The following is a 14,494-nucleotide window of genomic DNA, read 5'->3' on the forward strand; positions in this document are numbered from 1 at the left end:
CTCACTGCTGAGTGTGTCCACCCGACTCCCTCTTCTCCCCTTTCTTTGTCTCTGACCTCAGGCACGCCCTATGCTCTCCTGAACACCTTTCTGCCCCAGAGAATTACTATATTAGGAGGAGACCTATTCCCTAAACTCCTTTGCCTTCTCTGTCTAACCCTAGAGAGGCTGACCGTGAGTTAGATTTCAGAGGAGGGGATTCTGTGTGCTGAGTCTGATGGGGAAACTCAAGCCCAGACAGGGTGTTGATTGTAAATGTTTCTTGAATCAAGTCCACTAAGAACCTTCCTGAGGTCGGGAAGATCAAGCCCAGCATGTCGGCAGACAAGTAGAAACAGTTCTGAACCATGAATCTGGAACAGAGTGGCCTGTGCTGCTCAGTGGGTGACATGTGGACGTGGAGAGCAGATGGAGTAAGAGGCCTGGGGCAGCGCTGTTGAGAGTGATGCTTTCCTTCGGGGCAGGATTTGAGTTTTCAAGGGCCTATGTCAGCTCTTGCACAAGTAGTCCACAGGGCAGATAGGTAGGGAGAGAGAAAAATGTTCCAGAAAGATAGTGATCAGGAGGGCAATTGAAGACTTTATGCCAGAGAGCCTGGAGACCAGACTGCCAGCACAGCCTTCCTGATTGAGGGGGCCAGACTCTTCTGATCACAGCCTGTCTGTGTCTGTCCCCTGCAAAGCCATGTGGCTGTACCTGGCAGTCCTGGTGGGCCTGTACTACCTCCTGCGCTGGTACCGGGAGAGGCAGGTGGTGAGCCACCTCCGAGACAAGTACGTTTTCATCACGGGCTGTGACTCAGGCTTTGGGAACCAGCTGGCCAGGCAGCTGGACCAGCGAGGATTGAGGGTGCTGGCCGCGTGTCTGACGGAGAAGGGGGCAAGGCAGCTGAGGGACCAGATGTCAGACAGGTTGGAGACGGTGATCCTGGATGTCACCAAGACAGAGAGCATCGCTGCAGCCACCCAGTGGGTGAAGGAGCACACGGGGGACAGAGGTATCACCCAGATTTCTCAAGTCTGTTTCCTCTCTGTGAAGGGAGACCCCTTGTCTGTGACCTGGGGAAGATTCCCGATGTGTTTTCCAGGACTTGAAGTCACAGTAGCTTTCTTTACTTCATCCAGCTTACCAGCCGAGCCGCTCCTCTTTCCACTGCCCCCACCTCATGACCTTGGAGCTCTGGAGGTTTGGGGAGAGTTTGCCCTGAGGAGAATCTGCCCTTCCAGAATTCCTGTCTATGGCGTCCCCTCTTTTCTCAGGAGCAGTTCTGGCTTTCTTGATGCTGAGTGCCCCGGGGAGATCAGAGCCCACTCTCTGGAGGAGAAGTGGAGATGGGGGCCTGAAGTCTTGTTGGGTGGCTGGGGCAGCGTTGGAGCCGGGCTCCTCCTGTTCTCAGCACTTTAACATGTTCTTGCTGGGGACCCATAACCCTCCCACCAGGGAGTCACTGTCACCCATTTTCAGATGACAACACTGAGGACTTGCTAAGTAAGGTCAAAACTATTTCAGAGTCACTTCTCTCTCTCTCTCTCTCTCTCTCTCTCTCTCTCTCTCTCTCTCTCTCTGTTAAACTGCAATTGCACCTGTCTTATTATGGGGGAAGAAAAGAACATTCATTTCTTCTATCTAAGTATCAATGTAAAACATGGGTATTGTGGAAAACACATGAAAGTACAGGATCAAAGCCAAACTCCCCCACAATCTCACCACCAGAGAGAAGTCCTGGTAACATTTTGACATAGATAGTTATGTTTTGCACATAGTTTGTGTCCAATTCTTTTCACTGAAAGAAGACGAGCATTTTATAATGTAATGGAAATTTCTTCAAAACTGTAAATTTTAATGATTGAAAATATTCCATCCCTTTGAGTAGTATGACTTTATTTTATTTATTTATTTTTGTGAGGAAGATCAGCGCTGAGCTAACATCTGCCAATCCTCCTCTTTTTTTTTTTTTTGCTGAGGAAGACAGGCTGTGGGCTAACATCCATGCCCATCTTCCTCTACTTTATATGGGATGCCGCCACAGCATGGCTTGCTAAGCAGTGAGTCGGTGCGCGCCCAGGATCTGAACCTGCGAACCCCGGGCTGCAGCAGTGGAGCACACACACTTGACCCCTTGAGTCACCAGGCCGGCCCCGAGTAGTATGACTTTATAAAACAGTACCTCATGGTATGATATTAAATTGTTGCCTACATTTTATTCATCATATTCAACATAAATCATGTCTTGGTAAACTTCATTTACCCAAATCTCTCCATATAACTACGTATATTGTTCGGGTTCTTAGAAGTAACACGTCTGGTGGGAGGATGTGCATTCCTAGAAGGGCAGGCCTGTTTCTGAGCAGGGGAGGGACTCAACTCTCTGGGTCAATATTTGTGCCACCCCTGCCCCACTCCCCTGAATCCCTGCCCCGCTGTCCCGAGGGCTGATGCTGGAACTCATTACTTTCTGTCCTGGGAATTGTGTTTTGGAGTCTTGCAGAAAGGTTTCCATGAAGCTGGGTGAACTGTGGGCCAAGGGGGATGGGACGAGGGTGGCCTCCTGTGTGGGTGGGAGGAGAGGGGGACATGTTCTGGTGCAGAGGGTGAAGTCTGTGCAGGGAGGGTGGGGGTGAGACAGACTTGCCTCCCCCTCAAAGCCTGCCCCTTGGAATTGATCCCCCAGTTCCTACAGGAACCTTGCTCACTGTTGATGCAGGTGTTTCAAGGCCAGTCCCTGAGGTCTCTCCCCACCTGTCCTCACATTGCCCCCAACCTGGGTTTCAGGTTTGCTTTACGCAACTGACCCCTACCCAGATATTAGCCACCTTTTCTTCGTTTGTCTATTATCTTGTCTTTTCCTTCCTCTCCCTCGCTCTTTCTTATTATCTCTGCGTGTCTGTCGTGTCTGTCTCCTTCCCCCGTAGATAGTTGTTGAGCACTCACTCAAGAGGCTGTCCAGGAAATCTGACAATGTAGGTGAACATTTATAACATCTGCAGGACAACATTGATGTGTGAAACCCAAAACATTACTGTCTGTGTTCTGGATATGGACACACTAGATTCCTCCACATCAGTCCCTGCCTTCACCAAACATGGGGGGATGGCCCAGTGTGCACCAGGCAGTGGCTGGGCCTGAAGAATAAATCAGGAGGAAGGCACACTTTCTGTCCTCCAACAGCTTACAGAGTCTGCACCCCCTAGACCCTGCCGGCTGCGTGTTGTTATCTGTTCCACCCACTCCCCACCCAACCTCTCTCAGAATGTCCTCACGTGATTGGAAGGTGAACTGGAACCACAGCTGTGTCCTCACCCACGGGCACAACGCAGTATTGTTCTCTCTCCCCTCACTGTCCCCAGGACTGTGGGGCCTGGTGAATAACGCTGGCATCTTCATGCCCACGGCACCCAACGAGTGGCTGACCAAACAGGACTTCATGAAGATCCTCAACGTGAACCTATTGGGGACGATCGAGGTGACCCTGAGCCTGCTGCCGCTAGTGAGGAGGGCACGGGGCCGCGTGGTCAACGTCTCCAGCGTCTTGGGCCGGGTGTCCTTTCTTGGTGGGGGCTACTGTATCTCCAAGTATGGCGTCGAGGCATTCTCAGACTCCCTCAGGTATTGACCTGCGACCCAGGCCCTCCCTCAGTCCTCCTCCTTCTGTGCTTCCAGGAAAGCCTTTTCAGAGGCTCTTCCTTCCAGATCCCTCTCTCTTGCTTTGTGCCAAGCATTCCTTGGGGAGCACTTTTTTTATGTTCTGGGTGTTGGGATGGACCCCAGGCCTAACAGAGTTTGATTGAACATATTCCTGCCCTGGAGGAGGACCCACAGTCAGAAAGTGTCCGAGGCAGAATTGGACATGGGATAATGTGGCTGCAGTGCCCACGTCCATAACTCCTGTGACATTCAGCTTCAGGGAGCCCCTGAGGTAGGGGTAGAGCATTTGTGTCAATTCAACATATATTTTTGGCACCTCTGAGAGTGCACATTAAATGTGTCTAAGGAGAATGGTATTTGGTCCTTGACTTAACAAGTCTGACCTCTGAGAAAGGGACAAGAGATACAGAAATGTTGTGGCCATCTCTCATGGTGATGAAGTAAGCCATAATGGCTGTGGTGGCAGAGAAATGAGGGAAGGAACCTGGAGAGGGGTCTGAGCTGAGGATTGAAGAACTGAACCTGGTAGCCTGGCAACCTGACAAATAATGTGGGAAGGCTTCCTGGATGAAGGAATGAGGTCAGACAAGCCCAGGGTGAGTAATGGTTGAGTGCCTATGCTGCAGGGTCCTCCAGGGTAAAGGACAAGGTCCAGGATGGCAGGAGGGATGTGGGGCAGGTGGGCATGGGTGGGCTCATGTAGGGTCATGGGCCCTGGACGGGCTGTAGACCTTCATACTGTTGGCAGTGGAGCCCCATGGAAGGGATTTAATCAGGGGAGCTACTATGTCAAATCAGCATCTAGAGAACCCACTGGCTGCAGGGCAGAGGATGGCTCTGAATGTGGGGGAGCTGAGACTGCAGGCAGAGAGATACTCCTTAGGGGACAGATGCCCTGGCAGTTGACTAGAGCAGGAGAAGGGAGAGAGAGGATTGAGGAGAGTGGAGGAACTAAGATGGTTAAAGTCTAGAGATGGATTGGATGTGAGGGGACACAGGAGGAGAGAGCATTTAAGTGGTGCCTTGTAGCAGAATAGGCAGGATTTAGAGCTAATAAGCACATGCATGTAAAATACATGGGAAAATGAACAAACCTTACACAGAGACTATGCCATCATCATAATTTTTCTCCTCCTGGCCGCTGCACTTTGAAACTTCCCAAGCTTTGAATTTATGTCACCCCAAACCTATGTTGGGGTTGTATCATTTCTGTGATCTTGTTTGTTTGTTGTGTTTTGTCTGCCAAGGCCTTTGAAGTCCTTGTCCCTCTGCCTGTCTGCCTTGCAGGAGGGAGCTCTCCCACTTTGGGGTGAAGGTGGCCATTATTGAACCTGGTTACTTCAAGACCAGCATGACCAGGAATGAGAGGTTTTCTCAGGGCTACCAGGAGGTGTGGGATCGAGCCAGCCCAGAGGTCAAGGAGACCTATGGAGAAAAGATGTTGGCATCATGTGAGTGAGCTGTGGACCATGGGAAGTGAAGCAAACCATTGTCTGGAAGCTTGGGTCCATCATTAGTGCCTCCTCAGGTCTCAGGTCCATGCTCCGGGCTCTGACTCACCCACAAAGTGGGGACATTTAGCTCCATCCGTGGTCTCATGTGGTCAACTGGTAACCTAAGGAAAGGATCCTGGCTTGTTAGGCCTGGGCACCATTGTCTCCTCTGAACCCCTCATCGTGAGGAGGAAGCTGAAGCCGAAAGGGAAGACCCCCCTGGACTCATGGCAAGCTGGTGTTAGAGCAGCTGGTTCTCAGGTGCCTAGATTTCCAGTGTTTGTAGAGACCTCCAGTTTATGCAGTGTTCATACAGTCGTGAGTTACTTAACGACGGGGACAGGTTCTGAGAAATGCATCATTAGGCCATTGTATTGTGGTGCGAGCATCATAGAGTGTCCTCACACAGACTTAGATGGTATAGCCTACCACACATCTAGGCTGTATGGTACTAATCTTATGGGACCATTGTAAATGCAGTTCGTTGTGTGACCAGAACATACTTATGCTGTACATCACTGTATTCCCAGGAATAGAGTCAGAACATGGTAGTGCGGAGTGTTCTTGGATAAGTGGTGGGACACACTCCAATGACACCCATGGATTCCATTTGGAGCAATATTTTGGGGGACCCAGGAGCTTTTAGAAACTTTTCTCTAGAGTTGATCTGAAAGTGGGACAATGGGGAAGTGAGAATATATTTGGATGGTGTCTCCTTCTTGACAGTCATGAAATCAACTGAAATTTTGGAGCCAAGTTGGTCTGGGAAACTGTCCTTGGTGACAGACTGCATGGAACATGCCCTGACCTCCTGCCACCCCCGCACCCGATACTCAGCTGGCTGGGATGCCAAGCTCCTCTACCTCCCCATGAGCTACATGCCCTCCCTCCTGGTGGACGCCGTGATCTACTGGAGCTCCCCAAGGCCCGCCAAGGCCCTGTAGCCCAAGACTGGGGTTCACGGTAGGGTTAAGTTGGGTACTGTGTGAGGGAGGGATGCCTCAGGGGGAGGGAAATAGAGTGGAGAGAGGGCCTCCCGTATGACCAGGGACACCCAGCTCACTGCCTCACTCCCACCTCCTCCCCAGGCTTCTCCTGGGACATCACTCGGGACTCTGGAGATATTAGGAGGAAAATACCAAGTTTTGCAGCTGAGGAACAAGGACCCAATGGCACACATCTGTGCCCCGTTTCTTGAGTGGTCTCTCAAGGCTCTGGGTCTCATGGCCCTTCTGTCACTCTGAAGAATCCATGTTTTTAGGAGGGTGTGGGCAGCTGAGCTCAGGCCCACCTGACCCTACTCTGTCTCTGTCTTCCTCCTCAGGGTATGCCTTAACCCTGGCCAGTCTCCCACTCTCACAAGATGGAAATGACCTGGAGGAGGTGAAGGCCCCTCTCCACTGAATATATCTGTGGACAGAGGTGGAGGTGTGGAGAGCGACCACCAGCCTGACCCATCAGTCTCAGGTGCCAAGTCAGTCGACCTTGCTCTAAGGGGGTGTCCTTAATAGGGTTCCTGATAGAGGACACGGAAATTAATGTTTGATTTGTCTTGAATCCATGGATTTTCGTTCCTTATTTTTGCCTTAAAATAAAGTTGAAAAGTTTACCCAGTCCCAGTGATTGGATCCATGGCCTTGGGAAGCGGTGAGTGTGGGTCTATGAGAGGAAGTGTCAGTTGCTTTTGGAGGTCAAGGGATGAGTGGGATGACCTGAGGAGGGATTGGAGAGAGAAGTTAGGTCACTCCCTTCCTTCCACAGAAGTGAGGGGCTAATGGTTCCTTCCCAAGATGTATCAGGTAACCTGGGGTCACAGGATTAGACACCAGGATGGACAAACAAAGAGAGGTGGCTAAGGGACTGGCAGGGCGAGACTCTTACCTGGGGACATCAAGCCTCACCCCTCAGCAGCAACATCTCTCCATCTCTCTCTATCTGTCCCCTCCATCCTCTGCCATGCCCAGGTTCCCCAGCCCAGATCCCCTCCCCACAGCCTCCAGTGGAGGAGAAAAAGAGTCACTTCTGGATCCCAGTCTTTCACTTTCTGCTAAGCATTGTTGAGCCCCACTGTGTGCTAGGCAAGAATTCTCTCAATTGCCCAGTGCTTCCGGAGGCCCCGCCTCTCTCTGTCTCCACTGTTCTGATGTTGTTCTGAATAGGGACTCAACAGAGAAGGTATTTGCAGAAAATGATACAGATCACTGGGCTGAGTACAAATTGGAGTTGAGAGGAACCCTGTCATATGTCTTAGTTTTCCTCCTGTAGTTTTCAGTCGAGGATATGGAGTCTTTAGGGAACCTGATGTTGTAGAACAATGTCAGCACTCTTCATGAATCAGAAAGTGAGGTCGGATAGTGCAGGGTCCCTCATCCTCAAACGTGTAGTGAGCGCTTGGTGTCAGACAAGGGACTGCTGAAGACACAGAGATGATGGAGGCCATCCTCAAGGATCTGCAAGTCCTTCAAAGCTCTGGTGTCAGTCCACTCAAAGTCATTCCATGTGCCCCACAACAATGCAAAACAAGAGCATCATGCTTGATCTGAAGTCTCCAGATTTTCATAACATTATTTGTATCCAGACACAACAAACAAGTGGAAATAAAATAAAGGATGGCTGATGCACTTTCTAGCCTGGAGGGTATGTGTTCAGGAGGTTTGGACTCACCCCTGGGAGTCCTCTCCAGAGTGTCGGAGAACTGTGAGGATACATACCTCTGGCCCTCCATGCTGGGCTCTTCATGGGGGGCAGGGCTGCACCTAGACGGGTCCCATGGCCCCAAATGTGGATTGTGACTCAAGGACGCCAGCTTTGTCAAGGCAGAAAAACAATGGCCTTGAGAAAGAAGTCCAGTGCAAATGAGCCCGAGTCCTCACCCTGGACCCTCAGCAGAGCCCCATCCTCCTCCTTCCAGGCTTCTTCCCTTGAGGAGGGAGCCAGGTCCAGTCTGATGGAACTGTACAGGTAGTGACACCCAGGCCATGATATTCCATGGGGGTGCCCCAAGGAAGCTGCCCTCACTCCTTTTTCCCTTTGCTGTCCCGACCTTTTCTGAAGAGTACAGGGTCAGTGACTCCCCAGCCCCGAATCTAGTGCAACAGCCAGATCTTTAGCATCCAAAGGCAAGGGTGTGTCTCTACATTTTTGCACCGCCGCTCCATTAGTGGGGCCAAATACCTGTAAGGCTGGAAACAGCTTGCAGAGTTAACCCTCAGTCCCGGCTCTTTCCAGCTCTCCTTTTTGTTAACTACTCCTCCCCCTTTTCTGAAGACCCATACTGGGTGGACAAAGGGGAATAAGTGGGTGATGGATGCCCTAACTCTTGACAGTGGTCTCAGCTGAGGCTCTGGAGGGCACCGCCAGGGGGCGCAGCCTCCACTCCAGCACCCACATGGCCCACAGGTGCTGACCTGGGACCTGGGCCACTGCCCTTCTCCAGGGCGTGGGAGGCAATCTCAGCGTCGCCACAGTGGTGACACCCAGAGCAAGATCTCAGACCAGAGATTAGCGGCAGTGGGTCTCCATCCTGGGGGTCACCTCTGAAGGATTTCTCATTTGAGCCCTGCAGCCCCCAGGTTTGTGAGTGTCACCCCAGGCTCCCTTTCTCTCTCTTTGCTCTCTCCCGAACATTCTGATTGTTCTGACACGGAATGGACTCTGAAAATCCTGGCATGTCCCTAACACCAAAGGTCATATCACTTTCAGGATTCACAAGAGTGAAGCAGCAGGAGTGAGGGCTCAGAGATGTCGCTGCTGCATGGCCCTTTGGGAATTTATGGTTGAAGGAATTTCTGGTCACTGAGAAAAAAGTCTCTAGTTCCTTCCAAGAAACCGTGACCTTATCCCTCAGCAGGGTTTGGTGTCCGGTCAGGATTTGCACAATGTCTTGGCCCCCTGAGAGTTTCCAGGGCTCCTTCCTTCCTCCTTGTCTTCTTCCTCCCCCAGCCTTTGGGAAGCCCTTGGAGGAGGCCCTGGAGTCACTCCAGGAAGCAAGGACAGGCTGATTCCGCAGGACCGGCCTTCGCCAGGCTGCTGCCACCTCCCACATTGAGGGACAAGCACTCTCAGGACACAGTCAGCTCCCTGGGCAGAAAGGTTACAACTGAGTGGAATCTTGGCCTTGTGTGTCTTTTTCGCCTGCTGAGATGGGTCTGGGGACATTTGAGCCTCTTGTTTCTGTAGGGAAGCCTCTCTTTCGCCCTCCAGGGCCTCCCTCTTTCCTTACTTACCAGTCAAACCTATGATAAACGTGGACGGTGAGGGAGACGCCCAGAGCAGGGACACTGGCTCCTATCCCTGCCCCACTCACCAGCTCTGTTCCTCCGGCCGATCCACCCTCTTTTATGAATTGGTGTCCTCCACCTCACCCTGAAGCCCCTCCAGGGACAGCTATTGTGGGGTCCAGTCTCTAGTCCTTTCTTTAGTCTCCTGATGGGGCAGCTCCCTCCCCCTCTCCATTATCATCTGGGACAAACTGAACAACTGTCTTTCTAATTTGGGGGTTTTACAGCCCTCCCTTTGGGTGAGGATAGGGCAACATGTTGTCACCGAGTAAGAGCTCACCTCCCGATGTGCATAAAGAGCAAATTGTTATGGCTTTGGGAGAAGAAAAGTAGCTCTATTTGGGAGATCTATCTGCCAGGAGACTGAAACATATGCTCTCAGATCTCTCTTCCTCAATCCGGGGCTGGGGGCAAAATTTTTGGAATGAAAGGTAGGGTGGTCTGATGTTTGGAGACAGATGATCAGAGGCTAGGAGAAGTGAGTTAATTGATGATCTGCACAAGCACAATCAAGCTTCATGGCTCTTCATAGGACCCATGTGCACAAAATGGTATTGTTAGCATGATCTGCGAGTGGAGTTTTCAGCCCTTTGACATCAAACAGATCACTTATTCAGCAGTTGCACAGACCCTGTTGATGAGTTGGTGGTGTCAACTGGCCTGAACTGGACAAGGGGTCTCAGTTCCTGAAAAACCACTCTTAATTACTCTGTTGATAAGATGGAGTCAGTTGATCTGGTCCTAGAGGGCCCATGGTTACCAATTCTCCCTTTTTTTTGTTCATCTCTCAATCTTGAGAGAAAGGGAGTGATGACTGCTTTAGCTTCTTCCTGCTCATAAGGGGTGTTTCATCTCATTGAACCAGTCTCTTAGTAAGACGGTGATGCAGGTGGACTCCCAAAGTTAGGCCTATATTGTTTAAACTAGTAACCAGGTATTTAATAAGAAGCATTTCTAGAGAAGCAAAAAGAAAATCAAGGTTAATGGCTGGAGCAAATTATAAACCAGTTTCTGAGCCCCAGGAGCAGCCAGTCAAGGAGATTTCTAGATGTCAGGGTTAAAGTATCTTTTGTAGTTTGAAAGTCTCTGATGATGTCATTGGGTGTTCAGGTATCTTTCTGAGTGGCTTACAGAGCAAGAGGCATGAATCTTTCTTAAGTTTATATCAAGTTGTCCAGCTTCAATTTGCAGGGCCTCTGGAGAAAGAGTGTTTCAATTCTCAGTGATTCCAAATGAAAAATGATGGAAAAAATTGAAAATGTTAGTTTGGAGATTTATAGCCAGAATTCCTAGGAGACTAGAAGAATTCAGGATCCGGTCCAGTTTACAGATAGAAAACAAACACCTCAAAGACAATTAACAGAACTAGAATCTAAAATCCATGAATGTGTACTATAGTTTTTGTTGAAACATTGTTTTTCTCTCTAAAATCACCCTCATTTTTACCTAATATAGCCAAATTGAGACTCATTGGTTTGCAAAATAAGTCTAGTTTCAATAAACTTGGCCCAATTACTTACACAAATACAGCAAGAATAGCAATTGATCACATAGGCTCTTTTAAATCTGCTTTGCTGGAACTTTTCATAAGGAGTCTCAGATTGAACTTTAAAGGTCTCTCAAGGCCCGGAAAACCAAGCCAAAGACTCAACATCAGACTCTTCCTGCAATACCTACAGATTTGGGTGAATTCCTCTCTTCTCTTGAGGTTCCCCCAAATATCCTGAGCTTCTTTGCACCTGCCAGGGAAGTGACCTTCTTTATGCACCTGGTGAGTTTGCTGGGAGCTGTGTAAGCAAGTCACCAGGCCAATATTTCCCAGTGGCTTTATTCCGTAAAGTCAATCTTTGTTCCTGAAAGCTGTGTGGTCATATCTGAGTCCATGCATGTTTCTCTCAAATATAACATTCCAGTCAAAGCCTTGGTAATATAACCAACGTTTCCAACTGTGTCCTGCTATAAGGAGAACAGATTCTTATTGAACTTATACAAATAACTACTTTGCCATGAAAAAAAAAGAATACTCACACCTCAAGAGTTTCCAAATTCTGGTGAGATCAGGTAGGGAGTAAAAAATAACTGTTTCAATTCTACTTAGAAAGGTATAATTTAACCAAATTGCTCTAAGTCATAGCTTAAGAGAAAAGAGAGAAAGGTTTCCTTAAATCTGGAAAAATAAAACATTAAAGATTGGCAATATCTCAAAGGAAAAGTCAGCAAAATTATAATCATCCTCATCAGTTCATTCAGGCCCATGTGACCCATTCTTGATCTGATCTTCTGTTAGCAGTTTTATGTGGCCATCCATTTCTCTGTTAGAGTTCTGTAATTTCTTACCCAGCCCAGTTTTATAATCTGAAGGTTTATCAGAAACCTGCATTCTAGAGAAAGTTTCAGGGTCCTTTCTATGAGTCTCTCTGAAGATGAAATACATCTGCAAAAATATCAGAGTAACACAACAACTGTCTGCAAATGACAAAAGACTCAAAAATGTCAATTGACAGAGACACATGGCTATTTCTGTGATATACAACACTTTAAGATAATAACTAGAATTATGGCTGACAACCAGGACAGATCAGAATTTTAGGAATGTTATATAACATTGAAAACACTCATTTAAATAACATTCACCCACACAATATCACTTAAGAAGGTTTATCATCATTTATTTAACAATGCTTCCCATGTAATTTAACATACTAAATAAGCCTAATTAACTTACTATCTCCCTCTTTATAGAAAGAGAGGACAAATTCTTTGAGAAATCCCATGGCCCCATTGAATTCTGAAGAAGTTTGTCAAAAATATCAAAAGATTTTAAAGCACTTGGTCAAACAGGAAACAACGCTTGCTGTGGAACAATGCCTTGTTAACCAAAGTGACAACAGAAGATGTTAAAGACAAACATACAGAGTTAAAGAGTAAAAAAATCCCAAACCTTAAATTCTCTTAATAGAGAGATTTCAGCCTTTTAGAATTTAGGAAATTATTTTGACAAAACATAGATTTTCTCATTTTTAGGTAGACTTTTTCAAAGGTAAAGAAAAACCTTTTATAATGTATTCCTCAAGAGCAGACTAAAAGTTCAAGAAAATTATCCTTTTCAGAGAGAGAAAAAAACAAATTCTAATTTTGCACCAGCTTACTTTTGATACAAAACTCATTTACTTAATTAAATTCATTCTGATCTTAGCCAAGTGGACCACTCACAAAACTCTTTCCTCAGGGTTCCTCTTCCACAAACCTTCTATGACTTTTTTTACATTCAGAATTTGTCCCATGCCTTCTTTCTTCCCTCCTAGTACTTTAGGACAAATTTATCTTTCTTAACAAAACAAACAAAAATAATTCCATTCTTTATACATTCTTTACTGAAAACATGCATCTTACTTTCTTTGAATACAAAGATGTTTTCCTTATTAATTTTTAGTAGCTTTAATCACATATATTAGCTAGAATTCTTAACCCTTTCAGACCTTAATTTTTAGTAAAAACTAAGAAGTAAGCAATTATAAAATGTCTTTTACATTAGCATTCTTTGGCTTGGCAAATTTATAAATACTTTTCATAATTTCTAGAAACATGCTACTTCATAGTGTGATCTTTTCATAAAATACAAGACATGTTTACTAATAGACCCAAACATCTTTTAGTTTCTCTGTAATAAGAAGCCAAAAGTAGATAAACTGAGACAAGTTTAGCAATAATATTTCAGTATTTACTTTTATTTGAAAATGACCTAGATATTCAATGAATTTTTTTTATCATTTAATTTCACCTTGCAAAACTTCAAAGTTTCGAGGTACCAAAGAGATTTTGGGAATCGTTTTAAATACACATGCCAACATATAATTATTCTTAAAAAGTTTACCCCAAAACTTTTATCTTATATCTATTTAGTTTACCTGTTCCTAATAGTATTTAGAGTCCCTACCAAAACTTCATGAGACATTAGACAAAATCAGCTATCATTCTAAGCTATTATTTTTGGTGACAAATTTTGTAACAGTGACAACATAAGCTTATTTGACTAATAAAGACTCTATGTCTATATCATATCCAGTGTTGATAACTCTGAGGACATGTCTATTTCAACCAAACCAACAAACTTAATAAGCTTTCATTTACCAAAGACTAGTTTATATCATGTTAACTTGAGAGACATTTGGGTTAGTTGCTACTACATTTAGAAATAATCTATTTAAGCAATTACTTGAAGCAATCAAATAGAGCTCTTTTAGAAATTATATCTTCTGGAGGTAAGATATCATATATATATATATATAACATATGTATAGACACACATACACAAAGACTCCACAGCTATTGTCTTAAAATTACCACTATGAATCAGATATGGTATAATAAAGCTCACTAGTTATGAAAGAATAATTGAATCAAAATTTTAAGCTTTTTCTACTAATATTTGTGGATAAGACACCCAAGATACTAGTTTTTGGGCAAGGCTGCTCTATAGGCAGTTTTTCATTCCTTCTTTCCTTTTTTTTCTCTTTAGTCTTAGGAATTGGTGATGGGCTAGATAATAGTTCCCAGAGAAGCTTTTTGACATAAAGGAAATGGATGGAATCTGAACTGCCTCTAGAGTTGCATTTCCAGTTTTGCAAGGATTTTTTTTTTAAGCACAGTTGCTTTTCCTCAGAAATTGGGTTGTAACTTAAATGACATTATAGGTTGATCTATCTGTTCAACTACATCATTGCTAATTTGCTTCTTTACCTCTGGGTGCTTAGTTTTATTTTAACTTAGGGAAGAAGGCCTACAAAAATTCCTATCAGGTTCTGAATACCAGCTTCCAGTTTGGCCAAATTTCTAAGTGTAAGTTGCTAAATCCTTTCAACGATCTTGTCAGGTTTCAGCCTGGAAAAACAGTAACTATACCTGGCCGTATTGAACAATTCCAGTAATCTTTAACATAGCAGTTTCCCTGAAACTGTCTCAGAGTCTTGTTAACTCTGGAGGGGCTCATATTGGCCCTCCTTCAAAGGTAGATTATGGGGTGTCTGTAAAGCCATGAGCTAGTAGGCTTTTCTTTTAGGTGTCTTTTATAACTTA

At 46.1% G+C, this 14,494-nt stretch overlaps 1 protein-coding gene across 1 annotated transcript; it reads left to right on the forward strand.

Moving 5' to 3' along the window:
• Nucleotides 1-650: 650 nt before the first annotated feature.
• LOC131415629 (retinol dehydrogenase 16-like) lies at nucleotides 651-6,096 on the forward strand. The gene is made up of 4 exons (XM_058557456.1): nucleotides 651-997; nucleotides 3,348-3,606; nucleotides 4,933-5,096; nucleotides 5,865-6,096. The coding sequence occupies exons 1-4, from the start codon at nucleotides 685-687 to the stop codon at nucleotides 6,080-6,082; spliced, it is 954 nt and encodes a 317-aa protein (XP_058413439.1). The 5' UTR covers nucleotides 651-684; the 3' UTR covers nucleotides 6,083-6,096.
• Nucleotides 6,097-14,494: the final 8,398 nt, after the last annotated feature.

This window comes from Diceros bicornis, chromosome 17 (assembly GCF_020826845.1).
Source record: "Diceros bicornis minor isolate mBicDic1 chromosome 17, mDicBic1.mat.cur, whole genome shotgun sequence".
Lineage (NCBI taxonomy): Eukaryota > Metazoa > Chordata > Mammalia > Perissodactyla > Rhinocerotidae > Diceros > Diceros bicornis.